This window comes from Eptatretus burgeri, chromosome 15 (genome assembly GCF_056783735.1).
Source record: "Eptatretus burgeri isolate ZD-2024b chromosome 15, Ebu_testis_v1, whole genome shotgun sequence".
Taxonomy (NCBI): Eukaryota; Metazoa; Chordata; class Myxini; order Myxiniformes; family Myxinidae; genus Eptatretus; species Eptatretus burgeri.
The window spans coordinates 16066437-16087510 of NC_140975.1; the positions used below are offsets into that span (position 1 = coordinate 16066437).

A 21074-nucleotide genomic window follows, 5' to 3' on the forward strand; every position below is an offset into this window, starting at 1 on the left:
TGGGGTGTATAGATCAAAGTAGATCTGAGAATGAACATTCTATATTAAAGTAGATCTGCATGTAGACTCACACTTACCGACACACCAGTCACAATAGTGCATCCCGTCCATTGGGGAATGGGCGAGACAAATGATTACCAAAATATAACCACAGGGTTAGGACTGATGTTCACGTTGATAAAGGTTCATCGGCTTTCTCAAAAGATATCCTTCCCAGGATGACGGCTTAAAATTCTGGTGAGAGCCGGTGGTCTTTTGATGCGCGGTAAACATTTAAAACGCCTTGGGCAGCCCTTATGCAACATGGCTTGGGCCTGTGATGTGATTCGAGCTTGGTGTTGAGCCAGAGTTCATGACAAAAACATTCGGGGAAACTTTTCCCTCGCATGCTCCGGCGTCCACATATCGATCTTGGACTATTCTCAGTATCCTACCAAAGCAACATGGTCTTATCATAGTCTCTTTATCTGGGAGCAGATAATCAATAATTCCCAGGTTCCGACATTCGATGGTTTTGCTGACTTTGCATATTGGTGGCCCTTGTCAATGTGCATCACTTTTATTGGTCGGTTCGATAAAGGCCAAGGTGCAGTGGCAACTTCCACCTACAATTCCTCTTATTTTGGCTGAGTTAATAACAATAATATTAATGAAAATATTATTGATTATAACATATATATATATATAATATTAATAATAACAATAATATTAATAAAAATATTATTGATTATAACATATATATATATATAATATTAATAATAACAATAATATTAATAAAAATATTATTGATTATGTTCAATTATAAATGAACAGAAACAAACATAAGTGTATGTGGAAAAAATTATGCACCCAGACCAGAGGAACTGGGTTTGATTCCTGTTCTCGGTGCGTAATTTTTCCACATATAACTAAAAAAAACACAACAAAATTGATTAATAACTAAAAGGGCACTTGGTAGAGCGCATACCTCCGCCACACAATGCCTGATCCACGAGAACATATTGGACCCCTTGCATTTTTTGAAGTATCATGTTTTATATAGTTTTTGGTCCCATCTCTCAAAGGTGAAGATTCACTTAAAAAAATTATCGGATCCGGATTTGGATCTTCACCAAAATTGAATCGATTATTCCTTGTCACACATCCAACCTGCCCACCAAATTTCTTCCGGATCCGTCCACAACCTTTTGAGATATCCTGCACACAGACAGATAAACAAATGGACTAGCCGGTAGGCCACATGGGTGGTCGCTATATAATTACATACTAGTCATACAGTTTTTGACGGTCGGGCTGAAATTTTTTGACAAAGAGGTTCATTATAGTGCGCATAAAAGTGCGGAAGCAGATTTTTGATTTTGGAAAAAATATATATATATTCCGGATTTTTTTCCAAAAATTTCAGTCCCGTTGCTCGGCAACGGTGGCGTCCATAGCAACGGTGCTCAAAAGCATATAACTAGATCCTGGTATGAACCTACCAGTCAAGTTTCATCAAAATCGGTTGACTCCTCTGGCCTCCAGAGCTGTCCATTACATACAAACAAACAGACGGAAAACCTGAGAATAACGGTAGTCTCGCGACCACCCAACAGAGAGGGGGTAAAAACAACCTCCTTCACCTTCGGTGGTCGAGGTAACAATCCACAGCATTTACATAGGCCTAGTGTCAATATATCTGTCAATTAAACTATTCAAAGGTGCTCCATGGTACAGCGGGCCAAGCCTGTGCAATGGTTGCCAACCTATGGTTGTTTGTTCATGCTCTATCCTATTAAATGCTGAGTGTTGAGCAAGGAAGCAGCACAAACCATTTTTTAATTCTTTGGTATGACTCCGCCGGGGTTCAAACCATTGTCCTCCCAGACTCAGACGGGATGCTCTCACCATTACATCACCGACAATTAATTCACAGGACCGAAGGAGTGTCGTAACTGTGCTCACTAAGGTACCGGTCATGGCTCTCTGACATTGTATTACATATTCAATTTGATTCTATTTTAAAGTGAGATGCAAGAGGGTAAAGGTTGTGAATATGAAGGTTTGTGTACTGTTTACTGCAGGGAATGCTTTCAAAAGCAATAATTTGGTGTGCTGTCCACCCCCCCCCCCTCCCTCCCCACCTCTCACCCCCCCTTTTTGTTCTGTAATCTCATTTTGCCTCTGGCCCTGTACTGCATTGTTTTATTTCAATGCTGCTCATTCTGTGACTCGAATTTCTTAATGGAGTCTGCAGTTTCCTGCTTTTTGTTCACTAGTCCACCTGACTGATTCATTACACGTTTTGGGCCCAAATTTCAGCACCACATCCCATTTGGGTCAAGCTTCACCGAAGGCAAACCAGCTAGGCCTTCACTTTTTTTAAATCCGTTGATGCCCTCCCTTTAAATGTGATACCATGTCTGGCGTTAAGCTCTTCTCCATAGGCCTGTAGAAGGTGTCCGTACTGTCATGTCCAAGTATTCACCAGGCACAGGGACATGCCAGTGTAACTCGTGCTATTGTTGGCTATTTCTGGATTTGTGTCTTGTCACCTCAACAAGGTTGACCCCAATGTATACAGTAGCTTCGTGCCTACCTTGATCTCGGCTCTCGGTGTCCTCGACTCGTTTCGCGCGAACCGTTCAATCCGTGCCGGCGTCTCCTCTCGTCTTTGGGTTTCTCGGGTGAGGTTTAAAGTCAATAAGCGATCCACCACTTGCTGTCTTTTGTATTTCGTTTTCGTAACACATTATCCAGACTGAAACACAAGCGTGATGAGCCAAGCATCCTTTTCCTTTGATTTAATTTTCTATTTTAATCCTGAAATGCAATGCAAAAAGTCTTAAGGCGCTCGCAGTACACATCGTTGCTCCCTTACTGACCAACGTTCATCGTGGCATATCTCAAATCTGCACCGTATCATATCCAATTACCTGAGACCACACATGTTTGGTTTGTTAATTTAATTTTTTTTTGTCATTCAACGTTTTGTCTGCAAGGACAAGACGTGACCTGACAAGCCTTCGGGGGTAACGTCGCTGAATTAGCCAGCGCGTTCCGGCCATTGTTGACTTGTATCATTGAGACGGCTTGTTCTAATGGTCGGCTCGTCCGTCGATGCGACGACGACGAAATGTTGGCAACACGTTGCAATTGAGATGTTATTGGCTGGTTTTGGTGCTGGAAAAGTAATACTGTTTGTCTGCACGATGACGTATTTGTCACCGTGTATGCTGTTGTATGAGATTTCCCTCCACGATGATAGTATGGTGACTAAAGCAGTGCTTTTAGTAAGTAGAGCTTGGCTCCAACACGGTCTTTGAGCTTTATTCCACACAAAAGGAGAGTGAGAACCATACCATTACCTCCCCCGACGCCCACCCCACTCCTACCACCACCCCACCACAAAAAAACTGTTTCCCAGGATGGCTTGAGAGGCTCGTCCAAGGACAATACACTCTTTATTCCAACACAGCCCACGGCCATGCCATTCCCAGCACCCTTTTCCCCCCAATCCTCCTCCCTCCCCCAGCTCTCCCCTATGCCCTCCTGTGCAGGCCTTTTGTCAGGCATGCAGCTGCACCTTCCCCATTTCGCGTTGCCTGCGGTTCGACTCGGGCACAGGGAACGGCTTTGCTGCCGTTGAAATAGAATGCCTCACAATTGCTTGGAAGCGATGGCTCGCAGGTCCACGTGCATCCTGAGCTGACCCGTCGGATCCTTGGCTCGTGCGCATTAAGTTTCAAACACTACCGTTTATCACTCTGTTCTTTCTGTTGCACACCGGAGAGCGTTTACCAACGTTTAGTGAAGATGGATTTGACGAGGTGTGTTTGTTCGAGCCATAACACCACCTATAGCCCAGAATGAGACGGCGTCCGGCTACGCCCAGGGTGTGAGCCAGCTGGGAACGGCAGGAGTCCAGGAATCCGTGCTACCAGGCAGTTTGCCAGCACGAGTGAGCCATTCAGAGTGTGCAGAGCTCAGCCTGTCTTGGTGCAGACTCGACGAGTGACGAGGAGACCTGGTGTGGTTGTGCATATAAATTGCTTAAACAGCAATATGCGTGTGTTGCCTACCTGGAGGAAGAGCAGAAATTGAGGAAAGGTGTGTGTGTGTGTTTCTGTTTCTGCATATGTGTGTTTCCTGTAACATAGTTCACATCTATAACTGATGCACATGAACCATTTTATGGTGTTATATTTTGACCTATCTGGTCAGTAAACATTTTTGAGGAAATTGTCAATGAGAGGAAGAAGTCTCCCTCCCACCCCCTTACCTGGTGGCCAAGCCAGCTGTATTTTTGCTGAGCACTGCCCCACCTGAGATGTTTAAAATGTTATTGTCGGTCATAATGTCAGCACCACGATTGACCTGCATTCCAAAAGCCTAGTCAAATCGGAATGTAGAATTGGCTCCAGTAGTTTACGTTCTGGGCAATCGCCAGCCAGAATGCTTTGACGTTCGAATGTTTTGAGGTTTGTGGGTGTTGAGGACTGTGACGTCAGTAAGCTGTCAAGTATCGGAACGTAAGATCTTCCACCATAAGAAAGATGACCCCGTTGAGTTGGTGGGAGCAAGAGCCCTCTCATGTCTCCTTGGTTTTGAGCTGTTCATTTGTGGATGATGATCGAGTCATGCCTGCTCTCCAATAAAGACCGTTTGAAAACGTACTACGATCCGTGTTGCTCCTTGTGAGGACGGAGGACGCCAAGCAAGCCACACCGACCCTTCGAGACAGCAACTGTTTAGACGTCTGTTTCTCTGTTATGCGCTGGTCAAGGAGTTTATGAAGACCCAGTGAGCGCCGTCTATAAGTTATTTATTTATTTATTTAAAATTTGATGCACAAATTCTCATTAGATCTTGTGATTGACCGTAGATCCTTTTTTTTTTTGGAAAACTGTCGTTGGGCTTTCTACTTGGTATGAGTGTGCCAAGATTAGGTGCAGCTCCACCATTGGGGTAGTGGAGAGGGCATGTGAGGGGGGGAGAGTTAATTAATTTAATTTATTTTTTTCCACGCTATCATCTTTCTGTGCCGTCACGGTACAACCCGAGCGTATGCTGAGAATTTGCTTGTGGGTGCATTGTACATGCCAATAACCAATGACATCACCTCTACAACGTCGCGAACTTTTTACAAACGCTTCGTTCCAGCTCCGCATGCTTAGGCTGTTCCAAGTTATCCATCGTGGCACGGCTTTCAGTGGAAACTTGGCATTCGGTGGTGCAGCACACGGTCTGTTTTAGAGAAAGATGCGAAAGACACTACTGATCTACCATGACCGCTTCGGGTTCATGAGGGAGCGGACGGTTCAGGGCGCTCAGAGTTGCACTCTCAGGTCCGGCCTGCACTCGGAACAACTCTGCCAAAACATGTCTTCCTGGCTGTCCCGTTGACGTTGTGCTCCGGCAATGCAAAACCGCGATTACGAAAGACATTCTGTTGCTTCAAGTGCGATTACATCCTTGTGTCTCACCGAGTGACATTGAATGGCCTTGGAAAAAGTGTTTCTTTAACAATAGCAGAAGCCCTTTTAAAAATTTTATACTTTTGTTTTTGCTTTTGTAATAAAATTGTGCAAGCAACTCAGTTATGTTGCGATTGTTTGCTCCGTGGCAACAGTGCATGTGTGGTGATCGTGGTGCAGCTTGCAAAGTCGCCGTGATCATTTCAGCAAATGACCGTTTTTGCGTCCCCTCCATGGCTTTGCGAGACCACGAGCGAACAGGTTTGGTTGTGAACCAAAAGGTTGGGCTGTTGGAATGCTTGCCACACTTTTATTGTTTTTTTGTTTTTTTTCAGGAAAAATTAATACCACGTCGGATGTGGCTCGTGATGTTGCAACGCCGCAGTTTGGCTTGGCGTGGAAGGGACATTTTCCACCTCGTGTTGACTCGTCGGGTGAGCAGGCAGAACTCCAGATACTGCTCAATAACCGGATGCTCTACTTTATTTTGCTGAATGGTGGGAAGTGTTTCAAGGTGGAGCAAATTTTTCATGCCTTGCGGCCTCAGAAACACCTTCTCCTATCGACTTATCTCCTCATATGGAGTGACCTTCTTGTATCACGTTACCTCAAGTTACCTTCTCATGTCAAGTTTCCTCCTTGTGTCGAGTTATATCTTTGTGTTGAGGTACCTGCGCGTATCGAGGTACTTGCACGTGTCAAGCTACATCGTGTGCAGTTATCTCCTTGTCTGGAGTAACCTCGTGTTGCATTACCTCCTCATGTCGATTTACGTAATGTCAAGTTATGTCCTTGTCGAGGTACCCGCTCATGGCGAGTTAACTCCTTGTGTCCAGTTACCTCCTCGTATGGAGTAACCTCCTTGTGTTGAGTTACCGTCTTGTGTCGAGTGACCTCCTGTCTAATTATCTCCTGATATGGAGTGACCTCCTCATATCGAGTGACATCCTCTCAAATTATATCTTCATATTGAGTGACGTCCTTGTGTCGAGTTACCTCCTAGTCACATTACCTCATGTCGAGTTATCTCCTCGTGTCGAGTTTGCTCCTCGTGCAGTTATCTCCTCTTATTGAATTGCCTTCTCGCATCAAGTTACCTCATGTCAAGGTACCTGCTCATGTTGAGTTAACTCCTCATGTCAGGTTACCTCATGTTGAGTTATCTCCTTGTGTCAATCTACATTATGTTAAGTTATATCCTTGTATCGAGGTACCTGCTCGTTTGAAGTTATCTTCTTGTTTCGAGTTATCTTCTCGATTTGAGTTACCTCCTCGTGGCGAGTTACATGATATGGAGTAGCCTTCCACTGTCGAGTTACCTAGTTACCTCCCCTGTTCAGTTACTTCCTCTTGTTGAAAACTCATGTCGAGTTATCTCCTTGTATCGAGTTGTCTCATGTCGAGTTACCTCCTCCTGTTGAGTTACCAACTTCTATTGAATTATCTCATGTCGAGTTATCTCCTCATGTCGAGTTACCTTATGCGAGTAAAATGATTGATAATGCAGGGTAAGATGCATTTGCCCCCCTGTTTCATGATTAGAACCTTCGTGAAATGTTAGTCGCCGTGACGAAGTAGTCGGCGACCAAAGAAGAAAATGGAGATGAAACATGAGAGCTGGCTGGTATGGTGATCATGACGGTGTTATACGGTGTTATACATGTTTGTAAGCGATTTGTACAACAACCTTTCGTACCTGAAGAGTAGGTCAGGTGTTTGGGCTGAAATGCACTTTTATGTCGCTTTTTCGTCGTAACGGAGCAACCGCTGATGCCATTGTTCAGCCATGTTTGGTGAAAATGTTTTTCATTGAATCAATGTGGGCGCAACTTTATGCTGCTTGAGCCGAAATGCCAAATCTATCAATGCAAGTGTGATGGTCACTGACAATAGCTTTTTCAGGTTGATTATAATGGTGTAAATTCAATGTCTCTTGGACAAATCGCACAGGTCGTATTTCCCTCTGTTTATGGTCGACAGGAGAGCACCGTTTCTCGTGGAATTACACAGAGCTGTCTCTGCTGCCTTTTAGCCTTCAGTTGTTTTAGCATTCAAAGTCTTCGCGTTTCCACTTCCTTTTCAATGCACCGTGATTGTATATCATTATATATATAATCTGGTCCATACAAATTTAGAAAAAAATATCTAACTTAAATCTGCTGTTGAACCATGTGTTAAAACTTGAGAGCACCAAAATGAAGTCTTCCGTCCTCGCCACACTGCCTTCAGGGAGCACAGGCTCGCACTCTGGATCCTTGGGCATTATGTAGGAGTGCCGGCAAGACTGCGAGTTCTGAGCAACGGAAAATGGTGTCGAAAGGCGTGGCATTGCGAGTGGCTTTGGCAAGGAAACCTTGCGCAATTAGCACTCGACTCGCCGCTCTTGCCTGGTGTGTGTGTGGCGGTTCCGAGCAAGAGGGAAGGAGGGCTGATAATACCGAGGCTCCGTCGGTCTTTACCTGCAACCGTGCGACGCACTTATAGGTATGGGGAGGGTTTACCCTTTTGACTTCTTGTGGAGCTTCTTGTGCCTTCAAGGTGTCGCTGTCTGCATAACTCCAGGAATATAGTTTCCTTTCCGTTAGCACCGTTGTTGCTGCCTGTTTTTCCCTTTCACTCTCAAATTATGAACTTGCTTGCTCCAGACTTCCTCCTTCTGCTTCTGTTACTTCTCCTTTGCTCCTCCAAGTGCCCTCATTGTTATTATTTTTATTATTGTTATTTTCTCGCAGGCGTTTCATTTTTGATGGCCACCGCTTGACAGCAAACCATCTGCATGGTTTACTAATCGATTATTTAATTTCTTTCGATTGCAAAACTCATTGTGACATCGCAGCAGCCGTCACTCCAGCACGTACTCACTCACTCACTCACTCACTCGCATGCTCTACCAAGGTACGATGCCAGGGATGTTTTTGAAATTATTTTTGGGCATTTATTTTATCCGTCCAGCCAAAGGAATCTTGAGGAAGTGCATGGAGAGATGGGAATGAAATTGGATCAAACATTTTTCGTAAGTTGCCTATAAGCGTTTGTTCTGCATGGCAGCAGCTGAAGCGTGCTCATCGGGCCTGGTCTGGGCCTGATACTAGTTTAAGTTTGAGCCTTTAATTTGCCGCGCACCGTGTATTTGGCCAGAGGACATACAATCGGCTTGTTCTGCGTTCAAGCTTTGGAACACTTGGATGGATTTAATATTCATGTTTTGTTTTTGAGATCACCTGCCAATTCTTAGGTATATGGTTTTCAAAAAATCATTTCCTCTTTTATATTTCGTCACTGCTTGGGGGAATCTTCTGGATTGGAGAGTTTTTTAGCCTTCGATCAACCAGGCCGCTTGTTGAGTGAACATTGATTGCTTCAGTGTGAAAGTCTGACGGTGTTTAGTTTAATTTTGGCACTCATGGCTTTCCTTTCAATTTGCACTCTTCTCCATCTAATGTGGTTGTGCGGGTAACGAAGCAAGAGTCTTCCAACCATGTGGTGAGATCGGACTCGGCTGATGGCTGTGTTGCACGGACTCCGACCTGGCCTTGACTACTAACCTCGACCTCAAAGGCTAAGCTATCTCACGCACGGTATTTACACACCATAATACTTGGATTCATCCAGATGGTCCATTGGCGAGCCTGGAGTTGGTTTGCCTATCTCTGTCTTGGTCTGTCTGTGCACGTAGCCCAGCGATGGCATGAATGCAAACTTGCTGGATCATCACGAAGTACGATATCATCGCTCAATCAGTTATGGTGGTGGTGGTGGTGGTAGTGGTGGGGAGGGGTGAGGTTGCGAAATGGCTCGTTGACTTTGAAATGGCCATCATCTAACATGTAGATTTTTCATGAGAACTTGCTTGGTTTTGTGATCACAGGTGGTGAAGATGAAGCAATCCTTGACAGGTGACAGACACATTAGGATAGCCTCTTCATGAAGCATCAGAGAAATGTAATGTGCAAGCTTAGGTTGAAAAATTTTAATTATTCTATTTTTGGCATTCTTCTATATGTGAGTTTCCCATTCCCTTTGCTCTTATTCTCTTTGATTTTGACCGCGTTAACCCACCCCCCTCCCTCCCACCCCCATACCCCCTAACCCGAAGGCCTTTGTATACTTTCTCTCTGCTGAATGACATCATCCACGACATACTTTATCCTAAGGCCGTTATCCCAGGTTGCTGTAACTTCTCTTTTATTGCTCTTAAGTTTTATTGCTCCTTGGCTGCCATCCAGCCATGACTCAGCTCCTTGCTGCTCGCTTTGATCAGCTGCTGCCGAGACGCCAGAACGGCCTAAGTGTGCTTGCTCCTGCCTACAAAGCGGGCAAGGAGCAGGGGAGGTTTATTGCTGATTGACTATCCATTGTGTACCACGCGCAAACACACATGAACAGTGTGGTGATGCCTCGTGTGCAGACGTCATGTGTCATGCCCAAAGACAGCCTGCTCTCGAATGCCTTGTCGTACCGAAGTCTTTCTCTCGTTTTGAACATCGTCACGACGATGTGGCATTGCTTTGTTACCTGCCTACGGCACCTGTCCACTTAATACCTCTGCAAATATGAGAAGATGGGAGTAGGGTAGGCTGAGAAATGAGAATATAATCGATAAGCAAGGGAAGGGGGTAAAATAAATGAATAAATTGGGGCGTTGAAAAGTAGGTTGTAGATAAGATGAGTAAGTGGAGAACGAAGAGGAATGTTTTTTGTGGAGGTACAAGGTGATGTCAAAAAATTCTTGCATTTTTGCCGACCTAACATGTAGAAGGCGCCTTGCACAAAGCATCGTACAATAAAATGTACCGATGATCCCGAACCTAACTCTCAAGATACTTCTCAAACACCTTTTATGGATATTTGGGATAAACTTTACCCTCCATTACAAATCCTGGACTGGGCACTTGTGGACTAACGAAGCAATTTGTGGGACGATTATATAGGTCCACTTCTTAAAGGACCGTTTTTGGGGGGGGGGGGTTTTGTTTTTTTTCCTCTCAGAGGAAAAGAGGACTGAGGACTGAGGAGGTGGCGAGGGAGAGAGAGGACCGAGGCGAAGGAGAAAGTAGAGAGGACGGAGGTGAGGGCGAGAGGATGGAGGCGGAAGCAAGGTGGAGAAATGGGAGAGGGGAGCAAAGAAGGGAGGTCGAGATAGGAAGTGGGGTCGGGCGGGGGGTGGGGAGAGAAACGCCTCACCAAATGTCGCTATACACTCTGGGAGGGAGGCAGTGTGAGGGGAGGGGGAGGGAAGGCAGTGTGATGGGAAGGTGGTGTGAGGGGAAGGGAAGATGGGGCAAGGGGAAGGGAAGGTGGTGGGAGCAGAAGGGAATGCGGTGTGAGGGGAAGGGAATGTGGAGTGAGGGGAAGGGAATATGGTGTGAGGGGAGGAGAAGGGAAGGACAATAAAATGCACCCAAACAGCAACATTTTCTTTTATACTGCCGGGTTCCATATAAAACTGGGCGAGAGCACTTAAACCCGACACTATCTCCCTGGCAAAGGCCTGCATGCATGCTCGGACATCAGGTCAGGTATGGGAGCATGCACCGGAGTAGCATGTCACTGCGTCCACTTTCCGCCGGTACACCAGAGGCCTCTGGCAATCGCCCAGGGAGATGCCTGGCCCATTTCCATCTCCTTGAGATGCCGATCAACCTGCTTCAACCATGGGGCACGTGGTCGGCCCATTGGTCTCCTCCACTCACGAGGCTCCCTGTTGAGAGAATCTGGTGAGCAGATTCAGCATCAGGAAAATGAGCCTCGTGTCCATCAGCCACAGTTGACACGGACTATGCAGGTAACGAATCTCATTTGAGTCTCTCTCAGCAACCGCTCATTGGACACACGGTCTGACCAGCAATTGCCAAGGATTCTGCAAAGAGCCCTGCTACCAAAGGAATTAAGTCTCACTCTCAGATAACTGATCAGAATCTGAGTCTCACATCCGTAGAGCAAGACTGAAAGCCGAAAGGACCTGAAGACTCGGACTTTCGTCGTCCTGCACAGGTACTGACAATGCCACATCCCATGATCCAGTGAATCCATGACTCCCCAGGCCCGACCCAGATGTCTGTTGACCTCTGGCTCACAGCCAGCAGAGACATGAATATCACTGCCAAGTTACATGAATCTCTCCGTCACCTCAACATGCTCACCACAAATGGGTACCGACAAGATGGCAGCATCCAAGATGTCATTGAAAGCCTGGATATTAGTTTTGACCCGAGAAACCCATAATCCCAGCGGCTCTGATTCCTCATTCAGCACCTCAAGGGCCCCCAAAAGATTATCCAGAGTCTCCACAAAGATGACTGCATCATCTGTGAAATCAAGGTCAGAGACCTTGACATTCCCAAACAATGCACCGCAGCTTGATCTCTCTGACATCCTCCCCAGAATCCAGTCCATACAACTGCTGAAAAGTGTGGGGGGCAGTACACACCCCTGCAGACTCCAGTAAAAACTGGAAATAAGTCAGAGGTGGTATCACCACATCTCACAGCACTCTCAGTACCAGAGTATATATATTTCAGACATCAGATCGATCAGTTTTGGTGGCACCCCACAAAGACCAAGAATCCTCCAGAGAGCATCCCGATTCACTGAATCCAACGCTTTGCAGAGATCACCATAGGCTGCAAGGAGCCCCTGCCGAAACTCTCATCTGAATTTGGTGAGGACCCGAAGGGCAATTACACGGTCAATCATTGACCTCTTTGGTGTAAAGCCTGACTGTTCTAGGCGCTGGTGCTCAAGCAGATGGTGTTGAACCCAATCGATATTATCCGAACAAAGACCTTTCCCTGCACTGAGAGCAGCGTCACCCCTCGGTAGTTGTTGCATTCCTGGCGATCATCCTTCCCTTTCTAGAGAGGGACAACAAGGCCCCTCTTATTCATTTTGTATGATGCCTGTGTTCCAGGCAGAGCACATAACTGCATGCAACAACATGAGTACAGCATTTCCACAAGCCTTGAGAAGTTCAGCATTGCTGCCACAGATCCTATAAGTTTTACCCCCATTTAACCGGTTCATCGCAGCCTGTGCCTCCACAAACGAACGTGGATCACATTTGATTGGAGGGTCAGCAATAGGAATAGAAACACCCCTGACATCCAACTCAACAGCTGGTGGATCAGCCTGTTACAGCCGCTCAAATTAACCGGCCCAGCGGGCCTTCACTTCGGAGTCCTCTGTCAAGAGCCCTCTCCCCTCCGTTCAAACTGCAGTACACCGAGGGATGGGCTTGGAGGAAAGTAATGCATGAATTTCCCTGTAAGCAGGATGAGAATCACTTGACCAAGGCGATGCTCCACCCCCTCACAGATTCCTCGCACGCAGGCGTCCTTGTCCACCCTCGGCGCACATACAGTTTTATGTTTCAATTCCCTGAACAACTCAGCTCTGCCATTTAGCCTGGCCCTGCAACTCCAGTCAATGGTATCCAGTGTCCCTTGAGAGACAAAACTATTCTTCGCCCTGCGGTGAGTTCGAAGACGTGCACTGGCAACATCAAGGATGGTGGTCTTGAAGGCAATCCACAACTCTTCAGGATTCCCCAAAGCACCCAGACCTCCCAAATCCCCATTCAGCCTGTTCAAAGACTCCTTAGCTACCCTCTCATCATTGAGCTTGCCAACATCCAGCTTAGGCTGGGATGGTACCATTCGCCCGGATTTAAGCTGCAACTTCAGAGTTGCTGCCACAAGTCTGTGGTCGATATTGAGGAACCGAGCACTCCCGTAGACCCTGCAGTTCTGGATCATGCTCCCTCGACCATGTACAAGCACGTGGTCAATCTCCTTTGGCACACCACCAGCGTTGGAATACCAAGTCCAGCGATGAGCCTTTGTGCACTGAAACCATGAACCAGCCACCCTAAGTCCATGACTTCTTGCAAAGTCAAGGAACTTCGTGCTATTCTGGTTCACAGTTCCAGACCCATGGGGACCAACACATGTCTCATAACCATCCCTATCAGTTCATTTCCAGTTGATGTATTGAAATCCCCGAAAACTTCAAGAATATCTCGCCTGGGGAACTGATCAACCACAGACTCGAGCATGACATAGAATGTGTCCTTCACGGTGAGATCACTCGCCTCAGTCGGAGCATATACAGAGACCAGGGAAGCGACACCCAAGGAGTGACGAATCCTTCGTCTCATAATGCGCTCGTTGACCGATAGTTACCTCAATTAACATTGGAGTCAGCTTAGTGGACACAGCTATAGCAACTCCTTGGGCATGGTAACCATCACAGCGACCACACCAATAGTAAGTGTGATCACCCTCCATTATCTCGCCACTATCCATTCTCTGGACATCAGTACTGCAGCACTCTCTGAGGTTCAAACGCTTGAGCTCAAATGATAACAGAGACAGGTGATCATCCTCTTAGGGATAGAACATTCCAGGCACCCACCCGAATGGACTGCCTCAGGTTAACCCAAGGAGAATGCCGTCTGGTGGACGACAACTCAGCACCACCCCCGACAGACACTCCCGCAATCTGAACTGGGAAGCTTACCCCATTGTTTTCCTCCTATCATCAAAGTGTGGGGGTCCCGAAGGCTTTGCCCCAATCCCTTCATCCGGTGAGCTGCTCTGCCGAGGGCAGCTGCACAGGAGGTACTTCCCATGGAGTGGGTTTGCAATTTTCTTTGCGTTTTTCTTGTGTTTTGTGGAGTGAAGTGTTTTACGATGTCCGGGGGTTGATAAGGAACGGATGGCTTGGCAAGCGATTAGTGATTGAGGATTGGTTATACAAAACACCACGCACCAATTGACGCCCAGAATGTCAAGCTATGTCCAAATTGGACATGTGAATACTTTTTTTAGTAGTCGGAAATGCTGCTGAAGTCAGTAACAAAGTTTAAATTTTGTAATTCTGCTGAGAATAAGAAATTCTCGAGGTTATGTCATGTGCGGAAATGAAATATAGCCATGAACGCTGGCGTCTCCGGGTGTTTATCAGCATTGCAATGTGTCCAGCGATTCGTAGGTATGATGATGAGGCAATCGATGATATAATTGAGGGAAATAAAAAAGAAAACTTTGTCGTTAAGAACTGTTGTGGCCTGTTGCAAGTGGAGGAATTGTTGAGCAGGCCAAAAAAATGGTGGCTTCAAACTCTGGTGAGCTGACAGAGTGTTGACCAACATTGTGTGCCACCATCTTCGTAAGGCTTGTTTTTGGTTTTTCCTGATGAGCACCCCCTAAATTATCTTCAAAAGGGGTGTTTATATTCACCCAAACACCCAATTTGCATTCCCACACCACCACTCTTACTCTGCATGCAAAGTTTGGGGCCGCAAGGTTTAATGGCTTTGGAATTATGGAGCAGACGGTCTTACAGATGGACACACCACTGACATTTATTATTCTAGACCAAGATATTGTAAGCTCCATGGTGCTGGCAGTGTAGCCTAGAGGTGTCCACACTCACCTTTGAACTGTCCATCTTGTGTTTGATGCTTAACCCAGCTATAAAGTCACCCTGGGGTTTTGCAAGCAGGGCAAACCATCGATGTGTGTGTCGTCCCTCAGATGCAATTTGAGCTGGAGGAGCAGTCTGCCAGCACTGTCCACGTTTGGGGACGTTACATATCCCACAAAGAGTAGGCAGGTTATCACCGACACCCTGAAGAAATTACAAGTTCCTGCCCCCAAATCACCTTCAGTGGAGTATCCTTTGTTGAAGGTGCGACCTGAACAAGAATGGTTTTTGGCCTAGAAACGTTTCTCACAAATGATACGCCCCAGAGCTCTGCAAAGAGTGTGGGCCTCTAATTATTATTTATAATTATTATTATTATTATTGTTATTATTATTATTATCTCCACCACCTAAGGTGAAAGGAGGTTGTTTTCACCCCTGTCTGTTTATCTGTCCATTTCTCTGTTTGTTTGTTTGTTACCTGCGAAACTCGAAGATTTTTCCAAGTATATTGGTTGGTCTTTGGTGTTATTCTGTCTGTCTGTCTTTCTTTTTGTTTGTATGTCAATCACCTGCAGGTCACAATTTAAAACTGATCTTCACAAAACTTCACCACCTGGTAGAGTTAGTTCGTCATGAGCAAGAAGCCTGTTGTTTTTGAGGTCAAAAGGTCAACAACTTTATCAGATTTCTAAAATCATCAATTTTCATCCGATTGACTTCAAATTTGACCAGGATTTGCATATCACATCGTTGAATTCAACCACCAATTATTTTTGATGTCAACGTTTGCCAAAAGGTCAACAACTTTGGTGAGATTTCTAAAATCCTCAATTTTCATCCGATTGACTTAAAATTTGAAGAGGATTTGCGTATTTGGTCATTCCATTCAACCCTTAATTATTTTAAAGGTCGAGTTTGTTTTATGGATTTTGCAAGTATCGTGCTGCGCACGACATCATTCTTATTTGTTTGTTTGTTTGTCTCTTTGTGAACAAAATATCTTAAAACATTGTATATGAATTCGGAGGAAATTTGGTGGAGAGCTCGGCTATGTGATACGGCCAAAATGATTAGATTTTGGTGAATATCCAGATCTGGATCTGAGAATTTTTTCAGTGATTCTTCACCATTGAGTGATAGGGCTAACATGACATGTAATAGGATATCTCAAAAAGTTGTGGACGGATTCGGACGAAACTTGATGGATGAGTTGGTTTGGTGACCCAAACAAGCCGATTAATTATATTTTAGTTCAGGTCCAAATTCAGATGCGGCTTATCAGTGGGATCCTGGCGGAGGTATTCGCTCTTCCGAGTGCCCTTCTCGTTGTTGTTGTTGTTATTATTATTATTATTATTATTATTGTCCTCTACAAGCCTTGTGTGCAATGCAAGCCATTACTATCAGCACCATCCTGCATTTTTGTGCTTGCTGTTGAATGCGATGATGGATGTGGACTGTCTGCACCTTGGGAATCTTTACTCCATCCCAATTCTGGGAAATCTCTTCTGGTTGCCACCAGAGGGAGTCCGTTGCCATTGCATTGTGTCCTACGGTGTCGGCATCATTTGATCAGCTGTGGGTCGATGATGCCGTTGAACCCCTTGATTTGTTTCCACTTCTTTCAGTCCTGTTGCAGAGTAGGCCCAAGCTTGCACCGAGACCCGCCGAGAGGTTGAGTTAAAATGTCAGCATCACCTCATAAATGGTTCCTCTTTTTTTTTTTTCAGACAGACATTTGTGCCTTTTCATTGTGCATCGTCAGGCACTGTCAACATCCATTTTACGCTCTTTGTGTTCGAAGGTTCCTTCCAGCCTCTGTAAGCAAAAAAACGTTTCATCTCCTTCAAAAAGCCATTACCGGTTTGGGACAAACCGCTGTCATTATCAGAATCGACTTGAGGGAGAACAAAGCGATGAGCTTCAAAGACTGCAAATTGTTGTATCCGAGCACCGTCAGATCTTTAACTTCACAAGCATCTTCATGTGCAATTAATATCCACTGTACTTCGAATTCCTTTATATATTTCAAGGAGACAGCATTGTCTTTCCAAAGGAGGTCCACGATTGGCCTGTTCCATTCCCGAACGAAGGGGAGAGGCAATTGTAATCAGTCCGTGCGCAGATCTACTTTAATATAGGTCTTTCATTCTCAGGTCTACCGGTCATCTATCTATACACCCACCTGCAAGGTTCTGCATTGCGAAAAGCTCAGTCTTTGTTGGCTGTTATATACCAAGTGTGACGCAAATGTTTCCCAGTCAATCCGCGAGCCGCAACGGAAGGAGCGCGCAGCTCCAACGTAAATTACTGGGGAATTCAACAGGTTTGCTGCATCGTGGTGCATTCTTTTCATTTGAGATGGGAAACGGTCCATCACATCAAACGTTTCTCAATTTTATTCTTTTTTAACTTTGAGTTTATTTAATTATTTTTTTTTTGCTTTTAAGTCTGCACATTTTAACATGTACTTCTGCTTTGAGACAATGTGGAATATGTATTATTTTTGGAGAAGTGTGTGTGTGTGTGTGACTTTTTGTCCTTTATTTAATTCCCATTTTTCCAACTTCCTTTCAAGCATTTTCCAGGCCCCAGTTTTCCTCTTGAACCGGTGTTTATCATACCCTGGCGTTCGATTGTAAATCTTTGACTTGCTCGTCATGCATCTTCTCAAAAGTACTCGTGTGTTTGCCCCTGCAGTAAACTTCCGCTGGCATGCCAAGAGCCCGTCAGATCGCGGAAGTCATTTTGATGGACCATATCTGATTGGTATCTCCTTTGAAGGTCAGCATTTCTTCAATTCCTTGTTTTTGTAAAAATAATATATATAATATATAAATATTTTTGCTTTTCCTTATATTTGATGAAAGCAGCTCTGTGTTGCACAGCGATAGCCGAATACCCACTTTGCCTTCCGGTCTGCCCATTGGTCTTTTATCGTCGTATTGTACCTTTGGTACCACCTTTGCCACCATAAATAGTAATGCAAACTAATTTTAGCGACTTTGGTGGCAAAGCTGCTACAGACAGCTTTACCAGCTCTTTCCATTCCTCCCACACGCTCCAGCTTGTGGTGCTGCACTCTCTCGTAACTCGCAATTCTTTGACAAGCATGTGATCATAAGTTGAGCAGTATGCTGATGTGCACTTGTTGATTGGGTGGAGGGTGGTTAACTGGAGGGGGTGGGGAGGGGGGTGGGTAGTGGTTGTGATTATTTTTTTTATTTTTGTCAGAAGCACAGTGATTTCCAATGCCTCGTCAGCTTTACGGTCAATGGATGTGCATCTCGCACCCTTGTTTCTGCAGCGTTGATTGAAGGGCAAGAATTTGTTGTCAGAATTTTTGCATGAAAATGCCAAAAAGGTGTTTCTAGTTAGGGTGATGTTGCAATTGACACTGTTGGTAAATGCTTCCACGTTCTGAAATGTTTGTCTATTTTTTTATTTTGTTTTTAACAAGTCATTCTCTTACACTCAAAGCAAAGTTATTGCTCAGATTTCATTGCAACATAGCATGTGTTGGTGATAGACAGACAGAGTCGACAAGGCAGAGTGGAATACAGCCTGGCGTGTCCTTAAGGCCTGCCAGTGTGCTCGTGGACTGCTGATAAAGCATCCATTGGCGCAGCTGCCGTTGCTATCAGGGTCCTGTGGTGACCCGGGCCTTGGCTTCAGTCCATCGATTTGTGGTAGGGGGTGGGGGTTGAGCGAAAGGAATGTTTGGCGATAGAGTGGTCAGCCTGGTGGGTGTTGTGAGGGGGTTTCGGATTGCTGACGAGTAGTGCGTGCTCACGATTTGGAAATGAAACCGTGCTTGAGTTATTGCCATTGGAGCTCAGGCCTGTGAGATGAAACCGGCCATCGTCCTTAACCAGTCGTCGTCTTCTTCTTTATCGGCTCTAATTATTCCCACGTTCTTGTGGAGTTGGCCTGGGGAAACTTGACCCAGGTTTCTCACGAACCAGCCGGCCAGGCTTGACGTTCGACGAAGGTTAGCTCAGAAATTTGGAATTTGGCCATGGTGCTGACGATAGCTCACCAACCCTTCACGAAGGACATCGTGAGATCTTTAACATCCACCATCTAATGTCGGCAGACAGGACGCCAAGTTTAATATCCATCCGAGGGACGGCACACACATGGATGAATCGCCCTGCCTGGTAAAACCGGGATGACAGTTTATAGTTCGGTCAGGATTCGAACCCAGGCTAGACAGCTGAGAGGCAAGTGTCTTAAACAGTGCCACATGAATGAATTGACGTTATTAAAGACGGGAGCTACGGGAAACGCACTGTGCCAACCACACGTCAGTACATCAAGTAGGCAGTTTCAAAGTTGTACCAAACAGCAGGCTGTGCACGACATTGCATTTACCCCACACCTTATGTATTCCCAACTTTTCTTTACCAACTGGAGGCCCTATATACCTGGTGTTGGCTTCATGGTTTGGGTGGTAGGCTTGGGATCCTAGGGTCCTGAGTTCAAATCCCGCTTGGCCATCAAATTGATACCAGGTGGGGTTGACTCAGCCTGTCATCCTTCAGAGATCGGCAAAATGAGTACCAGCTTGCTGGGATGATTGAGCCATTTGAATATCCGTGTTGAAGTGGTGACCCCGTCCAGGATTGTACCCAATAGCCCAGGAGACTGCTTCGGGAGCACTGACGCTCTGTGCAGAGTATAGTCCCGATGGGTTTGGAGTTTGAGGCCCTCTGGTCACTCTTCAAAGTGTTTCAAGCTAGCGACATGGATCGATCGCTCGCTGCCACGACATCCTGCTCAAATACGATCAATACAGTCGGGAGAGGCCATTTTGAGCCATAAATGGGACGGTGTGCACAACATGCGTCCTTAAAATGTCACGTCAAACATGGCTGCGGCCACAAAGGGTGCACTATGATGTATCATCATTTCAGGCCCCCGGCCTGCCATTTATTTGGCAGCTCCATCTCGTTCGCACATAGAATGAGGAAAGAACGTGCATTTTTCGTAGCATGTTTGTGTTTGAGCCTTTGGCTCCAATTGACGTCCATGTCCTTCACTCAATGTGTTGATGTCTTAGGTCCTTCATGAACATATCTGTAATATAAGCTTCACCATGGGCCTTGCACTGAAGGAAATAAGTACTGTACTGTATCTATATGGGTTGTGTGCATGGGAACAGGAATAAACTTCCTACTTCGTGCCTAAGTTGCTGATGCCAATTGCACTGCTCGTTAATCTGATGGACATTGCTTGCTCCTGAGGTCGAACTGTTGGAATATTTCAACTGCACTATTTTTGGAAGGTCATCCTTGTATGCAATAAAATAAAGCACAAAGAAGGGAGAGAAGACGTTAAGTCTAATTGTGGAGGAGAGGTCAATAAGAGTAGAAAATCTAGTTGGCGTGAACGTTGCACTTTTGCAAACTTTTTACAGAAGCCCAATATCTCTCAGTCATCTGCTGTTGTATCTTCGGCGGTCTGGCACTGGGTTGTTTGTGATGTTCTGTACCAGCACAACCCAGACTAGACTCGTTGATGTAATGGTTAGCGTGTCCACTCTGAGTCGAGGAAGTCGGCGGCTCAAACCCCGGTAGAATCATACCAAAGACTGTAAAAATGGTCCATGCTGCTTCCTTGCTTGATTCTCAGTATTTAATGAATGATAGAGCACAGACGACCAACCACATGTTGGCAACATTGTGCAGGTTTTGATGGGCTTAATGGCCTCCACCTGCATTAAAGTTCCTTGTAAGGGAACTTTTACAATTATGATTGTCATTATTATTATTATTATTATTATTATTATTATCTCACCTGGACTTTAGTCCGGTGAACTTATGCGATCGAGCATTGTCCGTCAGTGAGTGAGTGAGTGAGTCAGACCGTAAACACTTCAGTCATTATCACATGAACCAAGCACACAATTTTGATGAAACTTGTCCACAAGCTTCATATCTGGTGCCTAACAAAGGTGTATTGAACGCATCAAAATCTGCGCTCATAAGAGGGATCTATGGGGGTGGGAGGGAGGTTTGACAACCCCCCCCCCTTCCCCAGATAGGTACTTGCGCTCTCTTCTCTGAAACTACACACACAATTTCAATTAAGCTTGACCACAACCTTCATCACCCGTGATGTATTGAAGTTTGTTCATGGCATTTAAAAAAAAAAAAATCAGGATCTGAGTCTGCGGCATGTTTGAGTG

At 45.5% G+C, this 21074-nt stretch overlaps 1 protein-coding gene across 1 annotated transcript in view; it reads left to right on the plus strand.

Moving 5' to 3' along the window:
* Positions 1–4795: 4795 nt before the first annotated feature.
* The window catches only part of LOC147011620 (uncharacterized), a 30487-nt gene continuing 14208 nt past the window's right edge, over positions 4796–21074 (plus strand). The window contains exons 1-3 of the mRNA XM_085855841.1: positions 4796–5717; positions 5792–5890; positions 17585–17668. Coding sequence (XP_085711967.1) covers positions 5582–5717; positions 5792–5890; positions 17585–17668 — 319 coding nt within the window. The 5' untranslated portion in view covers positions 4796–5581. The remainder of the gene's footprint in view (positions 5718–5791; positions 5891–17584; positions 17669–21074) is intronic.